Source organism: Heterodontus francisci, chromosome 31 (genome assembly GCF_036365525.1).
Source record: "Heterodontus francisci isolate sHetFra1 chromosome 31, sHetFra1.hap1, whole genome shotgun sequence".
Classification (NCBI taxonomy): Eukaryota; Metazoa; Chordata; class Chondrichthyes; order Heterodontiformes; family Heterodontidae; genus Heterodontus; species Heterodontus francisci.
The window spans coordinates 63,515,090-63,525,628 of NC_090401.1; the positions used below are offsets into that span (position 1 = coordinate 63,515,090).

Sequence of the window (10,539 nt, forward strand, 5' to 3'; positions counted from 1 at the left end):
ATCTAATTTAGCAGAAAATGCAGACTTTTGTGAGCTGGAATCGGCATTGGAAGAAATAGCATATTTGTTTTCGGAATTAAAATGTGGGTCAGCGCTTGCAGAAATTTGTCGAAGTTAAGGTTAGCAGAATCAAATAAATCTCCCGAGTTGGGCTTTGAGTTAGTAGGACAGACACACACCGCTTTTGGCGAGGCTTTGAGTTGATAAAATAGAGACTTTCCTGAGCTGGGCTTCGAATAGAACATCTTTGTTCCACTAACTCAGGCCCTGAATAGACAGATCATCTTGGGCTTTAGATTCACAGAAACACAAAATGTTGGGGCTGGTATTTGAGGATGTTTCAGGCGCCTTGATTTGGAGGCTGGGTTTGGTTTAGTTAAAACAGAAAACTGAAGAGAGAGCAAAAGGACAGTGTACCATAAGAGACTAGCTTCAAATCAAATTGAGCACCACACCACAATTAGAGTATTTGCGGTACTGCAAGAGTATAATTGAAACAATTTATCCTCAAAAGTCAAGGATTTATTTATAAAGACTAGTTAAAATATTATTAGCAATACTGCTTCAGCAATGTACAGCACAAAGTCTCCTTAGTAACAGGTAAATTATGGCATCATAATGAAGTCACATTTATATCTGCTGAGCTTATTTTGCTTGGGTGGTCACACCCGGGATTGCTATTTTTTTTTATAATGTCCGATTTTAGAAATAAGCTAGGAAGCCGAGAAACATTGGTTAGATTGCGTGGAACTGGATAAATTGAGGAATGTGATCGCTGAAACTCGTTAAGAAAGTGGATGAGAAGCAATGGAAAAACTGCTCCTGTCTAAAGGATATCAACTTGGAAACACGATCGGGGAGGGGACCTATTCTAAAGTAAAGGAAGCTTACTGCAGAAACCAGCAGAGGAAAGTGGCCATCAAAATCATCAATCGACAGACAGTACCAAAGGGTAAGACACACTATGGTGTTTTCAAAAACACGTTTTCCACTGTTATAATGAATAAGCAACTTAAATCATCCCAATTCATGAAATTATTTTACTTACGATCCACAGTTTATAAAATCAGTTCGCCTTCTGAAGTGTCCACCTGATTACGTGTAGCTGTTACTTTTTTATTTTTTCATGGGATGTGGGCATCACTGGCAAGGCCAGCATTCGTTGTCCATCCTAATTGCCCCTGATAACTGAGTGGCTGCGACGCCATTTCAGAGGGCAGTTAAGAGTCAACCACATTGCTGTGGGTTTGGAGTCACACGTAGCTGAGACCAGGTAAGGATTTCCTGCCCTAAAGGACATTAGTGAACCAGATGGGTATTTATGACAATGATAGTTTCATGGCACAATTACTGAAACAAGCTTCAATTCTGGATTTCTAATTAATTAATTAATTAAACTTATTAGTTAATTGAATTTAAATCCCACCAGCTGCCATGATGGGATTTGAACCCATGTCCTCAGGGAATTTGCCTGGACCTCTGGAATACTAGTTCAGTGATATTACCACTACTCCACCATCTCCCCCAATTACTGAAGAAACCAGATTCCACATTCTATCAATAGCTTGTATTCTGCACAAAAGCTACTGATTTCACTGCTCAGCTGACCGATGGGACTTATTTCAAACAGTTGAAAATGCTAATTAAGTGCACTCGACATGTTTAATGCACTATACAACTTGCCAGAAATCATAGTAGTGATTTTATCCAGATTGGCACTTAGAGCAAAGTCTGACATGTGGCATCATGTGTGAATTAGAGTCATAGTTATACAGCACAGAAACAGGCCCTTCAGCCCATCGGGTCTGTGCCAGCCATCAAACATCTAACTATTCTTATCCCATTTTCCAGCACTTGGCCCGTAGCCTTGTATGTTATGGCGTTTCAAGTGCTCATCTAAATACTTCTTAAATGTTGTGAGGGTTCCTGCCTCTACCACCTCTTCAGGCAGTGCATTCCAGATTCCAACCTCCCTCTGGGTGAAAATTGTTTTCCTCAAATCCCCTCTAAACCTCCCGCCCCTTACTTTACATCTATGCTCCTGCTTATTGACCCCTCTGCTAAGGGAGAAGGTTTCTTCCTATCTAACCTATCAATGCCCCTCATAATTTTGAATACCTCAATCATATCTCCCCTCAGCCTTCTCTGCTCTAAGCAAAACAACCCTAGCCTTTTCAGCCTCTCTTCATAGCTGAAATGCTCCAGCCCAGGCAACATCCTGGTGAATCTCCTCTGCACCCTCTCCAGTGCAATCACATCCTTCCTATAATGTGGTGCCCAGAACTGTACACAGTACTCCAGCTGTGGCCTAACTAGCATTTTATACAGTTCCATCATAACCTCCCTGCTCTTATATTCTAAGCCTCGGCTAAAAAAGGCAAGTATCCCATATGCCTTCCTAACCACCTTATCTACCAGTGCTGTTGCCTTCAGTGATCTGTGGACAAGTACACCAAGGTCCCTCTGACCCTCTCTACTTCCTAGGGTCCTACCATCCATTGTATATTCCCTTGCTTTGTTAGTCCTCCCAAAATGCATCACCTCACACTTCTCAGGATTAAATTCCATTTTCCACAGCTCCGCCCATCTTACCAGCCCATCTATATCATCCTGTAATCTAAGGCTTTCCTCCTCACTATTTACAACACCACCAATTTTCATGTCATCTGCGAATTTACTGATCATACCTCCTGTATCATGTCTAAATCATTAATATACACTACAAATAACAAGGGTCCCAGCACTGATCCCTGTGGTACACCACTAGTCACAGGCTTCCAATCGCAAAAACAACCCTCGACCATTACCCTCTGCCTCCTGCCACTAAGCCAATTTTGGATCCAATTTGCCAAATTGCCCTGGATCCCATGGGCTCTTACCTTCTCAACCAATCTCCCATGCGGGACCTTATCAAAAGCCTTACTAAAATCCATGTATACTACATCAACTGCTTTACCTTCATCTGCACATCTAGTCACCTCCCAAAAAATTCACACAGATTGCCACTTTGGTCCCTAATGTGCCCTGCTCTTTCCACGGTTATCCTCTTGCCCTTAATATATTTATAAAATGCCTTAGGATTTTCATTTATCTTGCCTGCCGGTGTTTTTTCATGTCCCCTCTTCACTCTCCTAATTACTTTTTAAAGTACCCTCTACACTTTCTATACTCCTCTACTGCCTCCGCTGTTTTCAGCGCTCCGAATCTACCATAAGTCTCCTTTTTTTTAAACTGATCCAATCCTCTATATCCCTTGACATCCAAAGTTCACTGGGCTTGTTGGTTCTACCCTTCACCTTAACGGGTACATGTTGGCTCTGAACTCTCACTATTTCCTCTTTGAATGACTCCCACTGGTCAGATGTAAACTTTCCCACAAGTGGCTGCTCCCAGTCCACTTTGGCCAGATCCTGTTTTATCATATTAAAATCAGCCTTCCCCCAATTCAGTACCTTTATTTCTGGTCCATCTTTGTCCTTTTCCATAACGACCTTAAATCTTACAGTTAGGGTCACTATCCCTGAAATGCTCCCCCACTGACACTTCTACCACTTGACTGGCTTCATTCCCTAGGATTAGGTCCAGTACTGCCCCTTGTCTTGTAGGACTTTCTACGTACTGGCTCAAAAAGCTCTCCTGTATGCATTTTAAGAATTCCGCCCCCTTTAAGCATTTTGCATTAAGACTATCCCAGTTGATATTGGGAAAGTTGAAATCCCCTACTATTATTACCCTATTATTTTTACACCTCTCTGAGATTTGCCTACATATCTGCTCCTCTATCTCTCCCTGACTGTTTGGAGGCCTGTAGTAGACACCCAGCCAAGTGATTTCCCCTTTTTGTTTTTAAGTACTACCCATATGGCCTCATTTGAGGAACCTTCTAAGATATCATCCCTCCTTACTGCAGTAATTGACTCCTTGATCAATAGTGCACTGTCACCTCCTCTTTTACCCCCTCCCCTGTCACACCTGAAGATTCCATACCCTGGAATATTGAGCTGCCAGTCCTGCCCCTCCCTCAGCCATGTTTCTGTGATAGCAATAATATTATAATCCCATGTGCTAATCAACACCCTCAATTCATCTGCCTCACTAGTAAGACTCCTTGCATTAAAATAGATGCAATCCAGACTTGCATTTTTCACTTGTGCCTTAACAGGTCTATATTTGCTCTGCCTTCCAGATTGACTCAGTTTCTCTTCTACATTTGACTGTGCATCATCCCCTACTATACCTCCACTCTGTATCCCACCCTCCTACCAAATTAGTTTAAACCCCCCACCCCAACAGCACTAGCAAACCTCCCAGCAAGCATGTTGGTCCCGTTCTGGTTCAGATGCAAGCCATCCAACTTGTACAGGTCCCACCTCAGTGATCCAGGAAACTAAAGCCCTCCCTCGGATAGTCCTCGGGTGAAGGTGCTAAATTGGGGGAAGGCTAATTATAACAATATTAGGCAGGAACTGGAGAATTTAGATTGGGGGCGGCTGTTTGGGGGTAAATCAACATCTGACATGTGGGAGTCTTTCAAATGTCAATTGATTAGATCCAGGGCCGGCATGTTCCTGTGAGGAAGAAGGATAAGTTTGGCAAGTTTCGGGAACCTTGGATAATGTGGGATATTGTGAGCCTAGTCAAAAAGAAAAAGGAAGCATTCGTACGGGCTAGAAGGCTGGGAACAGACGAAGCGCTTGAGGAATGTAAAGAAAGTAGGAAGGAACTTAAGCAAGGAGTCAGGAGGGCTAAGAGGGGTCATGAAAAGTCATTGGCAAACAGGATTAAGGAGAATCCCAAGGCTTTTTATACGTATATAAAGAGCAAGAGGGTAACCAGGGAAACCACTCAAGGACAGAGAAGGCAATCTATGTGTGGTGCCAGAGGAAATGGGCGAGGTACTAAATGAGTACTTTGCATCAGTATTCACCAAAGAGAAGGACTTGGTGGATGATGAGCCTAGGGAAAGGAGTGTAGATAGTCTGGGTCATATCATTTTCAAAAAGGAGGTGGTGTTGGGCGTCTTGCAAAGCATTAAGGTAGATAAGTCCCCATGGGATCTACCCCAGAATACTAAGGGAGGCAAGGGAAGAAATTGCTGGGGCCTTGACCGAAATCTTTGTAAATCATTGACTACAGGTGAGGTCCCAGAGGACTGGAGAATAGCCAATGTTGTTCCTTTGTTTAAGAAGGGTAGCAAGGATAATCCAGGTGAGCCTTACATCAGTAGGGAAATTATTAGAGAGGATTCTTCGGGACAGGATTTACTTCCATTTGGAAACAAACAAACTTTTAGCGAGAGGCAGCATGGTTTTGTGAAGGGGTGGTCGTGTCTCACTAACTTGATTGAGTTTTTTGAGGAAGTGACGAAGATGATTGATGAAGGAAGGGCAGTGGATGTTGTCTACATGGACTTCAGTGAAGCCTTTGACAAGGTCCCTCATGGCAGACTGGTACAAAAGGTGAAGTCACACGGGATCAGAGGTGAGCTGGCAAGATGGATACAGAACTGGCTTGATCATAGAAAACAGAGGGTATCAGTGGAAGGGTGCTTTTCTGAATGGAGGGCTGTGACTAGTGGTGTTCGCAGGGATCAGTGCTGGGACCTTTGCTGTTTGTATTATATATAAATGATGGAGAAAAATGTAGCTGGTCTGATTAGTAAGTTTGCGGACGACACAAAGGTTGGTGGATAGTGATGAGGATTGTCAGAGGATACAGCATGATATAGATCGGTTGGAGACTTGGGCGGAGAAATGGCAGATGGAGTTTAATCTGGACAAATGTGAGGTAATGCATTTTGGAAGATCTAATGCAAGTGGGAAGTATACAGTAAATGGCAGAACCCTTAGGAGTATTGACAGGCAGAGAGATCTGGGCGTACAGGTCCACAGGTCACTGAAAGTGACAATGCAGGTGAATAAGGTAGTCAATAAGGTAGTCAAGAAGGCATACGGCATGCTTGCCTTCATCGGTCGGGGCATAGAGTATAAAAATTGGCAAGTCATGCTGCAGCTGTACCGAACCTTAGTTAGGCCACACTTAGAATATTGCGTGCAATTCTGGTCGCCCCACATTCCAGCAGGGGACGTGGAAGCTTTGGAGAGGGTACAGAGGAGGTTTACCAGGATGTTGCCTGGTCTGGAGGGCATTAGCTAAGAGGAGAGGTTGGATAAATTCAGATTGTTTTCACTGGAACGATGGAGGTGGAGGGGCGACATGATAGAGGTTTACAAAGTTATGAGTGGCATGGACAGAGTGGATAGTCAGAAGCTTTTTCCCAGGGTGGAAGAGTCAGTTACTAGGGGACATAGGTTTAAGGTGCGAGGGGCAAAGTTTAGAGGGGATGTGCGAGGCAAGTTCTTTACACAGAGGGTGGTGAGTGCCTGGAACCTGCTGCTGGGGGAGGTGGTGGAAGCAGGTGCGATAGCAACGTTGAAGAGGCATCTTGACAAATACATGAATAGGAAGGGAATAGAAGGATATGGTCCCCAGAAGTGCAGAAGGTTTTAGTTTAGGCAGGCATCAAGATCGGCGCAGGCTTGGAGGGCCGAATGGCCTGTTCCTGTGCTGTACTGTTCTTTGTTCTCCTGCACTATCTCTTCAGCCACGCACTCATCTGCTCTATCCTCCTATTCCTATACTCACTAGCACGTGGCACTGGGAGTAATCCAGAGATTACCACCTTTGAGGTCCTGTTTTTTAATCTGCTACCTAGCTCCCTAAATTCTTGTTGCAGGACCTCGTCCCTCTTTTTATCTATGTCATTGGTACCAATGTGAACCACGACCTCTGACTGTTCACCCTCTCCCTTCAGAATGTCCTGCAGCCAGTCCGAGACATCCTTGACCCTGGCACCAGGGAGGCAACATACCATCCTGGAGTCTCATTTGCGGCCACAGAAACCCTTGGCAGAGAAAAAGATTTAAGTCACATTTTACCTGGAGTACATTACCAAATGTATGAGACAAATTCTAAACGGTTCCCTCAAAGACTTACAAAACTCAAGTGAAAACGGAAGGATTTATTTTCTGCAGCATACTGGCCCTCTCTCTATTCACTCCAGGTCCTATTTTAAAATAACCTCCTTGTTTTTGACTTGCAATTTATAGCCCATTTTAGGGAACATTTAAAGATTGTTTTCCTAAACAATCCCAAACTTCAGTAGCAATTTAACCAGTAACTGCACTGACAGTACTTCAATCCTGCTGCGTTTCATTATCTTCTGCTGCTTCTAATGACACCTGCAGCCATGCAGAAAGAGGAATAGTAAATCTCATTGAGTCTCTTGTTATATTTTAATTTCAAAGATAAATAAGGCATTAATGTTTTCTAATGTGCAATTTATAGGGTGGATAATAAATAACTGAAGCATTTACATTCTGTCGTCTTTACACACATTGGCAGCTGTGCTTATATAACTGGTGATTTTTTTAATCATCGCTGGCTAGGCCAGCATTTATTGCCCATCCCTAATTGCCCTTAAGAGGTTGGTGATGAGCTGCCTTCTTGAACTGCTACAGTCTGTTCAATAAGAACATAAGAAATAGGAGGAGTTGGCCATTCAGCCCCTCAAGCCTGCCCCGCCATTCAATAAGGTCATGGCTGATCTGCCCCAGACCTCAATCCTCTTTCGTGCCAGCTGCTCATAGCCCTCAACTTCCCGATATTTCAAAAATCTATCTACCTCCTCTTTAAATACTTTCAGTGATCTAGCCTCCACAAATCTCCGGGGTAGAGAATTTCAGACATTCACCACCCTCTGAGAGAAGAAATTCCTTCGCATCTCAGTTTTAAATGAATGTCCCCTTATTCTGTAACTATGTCCCCTACTTCGAGATTTCCCCACTAGTGGAAACATCTCCACATCTACCCTGTCAAGCCCCCTCAGAATCTTGTACGTTTCAATAAGATCACCCCTCATTCTTCTAAACTCTAATGAATAAAGGCCTAACCTGTTTAGACATTCTTGATAAATCAACCCCTTCATCCAAGGAACTAGCCTAGTGAATCTCTTTTGAACTGCCTCCAACGCCAGTATATTCTTTCTTAAATACGGGGACTAAAACTGTACACAGTACTCCAGGTGCGGCCTCACCAACACCCTATGCAGTTGTAACAGGACTTCCCTATTTTTAAACTCCAACCCCCTAGCAATAAAGGCCAAAATTCCATTTGCCTTCATAATTACTTACTGCACGCTAACCTTTTGTGTTTCATGCACAAGAACACCCAGATCCCTCTGTGCTGCACATTTTTGAAGTCTCTCTCCATTTAAATAATAGTCTGCCTTTTAATTCTTCCTACCAATGTGCATGACCTCACACTTTCTTACATTAAACTCCATCTGCCAAGTTTTTGCTCACTCACTGAACCTATCTATATCCCTTTGCAGATTCCTTAGGTCCTCCAATCCCCTAACAATGCCCTCCCACCTATTTTTGTATTGTCAGCAAATTTGGATATATTACACTCAGCCCCCTCCTCCAAGTCATTAAAAGAGATAGTAAATAATTGAGGCTCCAGGACTGATCCTTGTGACACTCCACTAGTTACGTCTTTCCAACCTGAAAAAGACCCATTAATCCTGACTCCCTGTCTTCTATGTGTTAACCAATCCTCAATCCATGCTAATACATTACCCCCAATACCGTGAGCTCCTATCTTGTGCAATAATCTTTAATGTGGCACCTTATCGAATGCCTTCTGGAAATTCAAATACACTACATCTACCGGTTCCCCTTTATGAACACTGCTTGTTATATCCTCAAAGAACTCTAGAAAATTTGTCAAACATGATTTCCCTTTCACAAAACCATGTTGACACTGTTTGATTGCGTTAAGCTTTTCTAAATGTCCTGCTATGTCTTCCTTAATAATGGACTCTAGCATTTTCCCAATGACTGATGTTAGGCTGACTGGACTATAGTTTCCTGCTTTTTGTCTCCCTCCCTCTTGAACAGGGGCGTCACATTAGCGGTTTTCCAATTCGCTGGAACGCTCCCGGAATCCAGTGAGTTCTGGAATATTTCGACCAATGCCTCCACTTCCTTTAAAACCTTGGATGCAGGCCATCAGGTCCTGGCGACTTGTCTGCCTTTAGTCCCATTAGTTTGTCAAATACTTTGTCCCTTGTGATAGAGACTGTTACAAGATCTTTCCTCCCATTAGCTCCTTGCTTATCTGATATCTGTGGGATGTTTATAGTGTCCCCCACCTTGAAGACCGATGCAAAATATTGGTTTAAACTATCTGCCATTTCCCTGTTCCCCGTTATCAATTCTCCAGTCGCATCCTCCAAGGGTCCCACGCTCACTTTAGTTTCTTTCTTTTTATATACCTGTAGAAGCTCTTGCTGTTTGTTTTTGTATTTCTTGCCAATTTACTCATAATCAATTTTCTCCCTCTTTATTAGCTTTATAGTCATCTGCTGCTGGTTCCTAAAAATATATACTTATAAATTCAATATAAAAACTGCCATTTAAGGAAATGTTAATCGCGTAAGACAAAGGACAGGTTCCAATCTCTTAACAATTCACTGCATTTTCCATTTCTAGATTTCATCCACAAATTTCTCCCACGAGAGCTGCAAATAGTACAGAGCCTGGATCACAAAAATATCATTAAGGTTCATGAAATCTGGGAGAGCGATGATGGCAAGATCTGTATAATCATGGAACTTGCAGAAAGTGGAGATGTTCTCGAACACATCAAAAGGGAAGGGCCGTTACCTGAAGAACTCGCAAAAACCTTATTCCGTCAACTTGTAGCAGCAATTCGATATTGTCATGACTGTGGTATTGCTCATAGAGACCTCAAGTGTGAAAACACTCTGCTAGATAAAAGTTTCAACGTAAAGTTGGCAGATTTCGGCTTCGCTAAGATTTTCCGGACCGGTACGGCTGAATTAAGCAAGACGTTTTGCGGGAGCACGGCTTACGCCGCACCCGAGGTTCTACAAGGAGTTCCACACGAAAGCATAAAGAGTGATATATGGAGCATGGGCATCGTGTTGTACATCATGCTCTGCGGCCATCTGCCTTTTGATGACTCCAACATCCCAAAGATGTTGTGGCTTCAACAGAACGGGGTAGCATTCCCACAGCAGCTGGAACTGAGCCGAGAATGTCGAGATCTTGTTGGAAGATTGTTGGAACCCGACTGCAGTCTTAGACCTCCTATCCAGGAGGTCTGCTTCCATCCATGGTTAGCAGACAGCCAATAAACATGGTCATCAAATTGGTTGTTTTACATTTTTACAAAGTTTCCATAGTGTACAGTGTACGAGTACTGACTGCTGGCAGAGACACTATTGCAAGAGTGTCTCTAAATTTATTGGAAAAGGACGGCTCTGAAAGATTTGCCACTGGCTGCCGTCACTAGAGCAAAGCTAGCTATTGTCACTCCAAAGATAAACATTGTAACAATATTACAATTAGCTTCAGTGAATATTTTCTATCAAATATTGCTTGTCATTAAGGGTTATCACCGTCTAATGAACATGAACATTTCTATACTTTATATATACACACATTTATAGAA

The 10,539-nt window shown here is 43.0% G+C and overlaps 1 protein-coding gene across 1 annotated transcript; it reads left to right on the forward strand.

Annotated features, from left to right (window-relative positions):
- Nucleotides 1-807: 807 nt before the first annotated feature.
- LOC137347338 (testis-specific serine/threonine-protein kinase 3-like) lies at nucleotides 808-10,222 on the forward strand. The gene is made up of 2 exons (XM_068011784.1): nucleotides 808-952; nucleotides 9,555-10,222. Exons 1-2 carry the CDS (start codon nucleotides 808-810, stop codon nucleotides 10,220-10,222), a joined length of 813 nt encoding a protein of 270 aa, XP_067867885.1.
- The last annotated feature ends 317 nt before the right edge of the window (nucleotides 10,223-10,539 follow it).

Bases quoted from the DNA above. Each gene is read 5' to 3' on its own strand.
- LOC137347338 (XM_068011784.1), top strand. From the start codon at position 808: ATGGAAAAACTGCTCCTGTCTAAAGGATATCAACTTGGAAACACGATC. The intron at 953-9,554 runs GTAAGACACACT...TTCCATTTCTAG, and splicing joins TCGACAGACAGTACCAAAGG to ATTTCATCCACAAATTTCTC.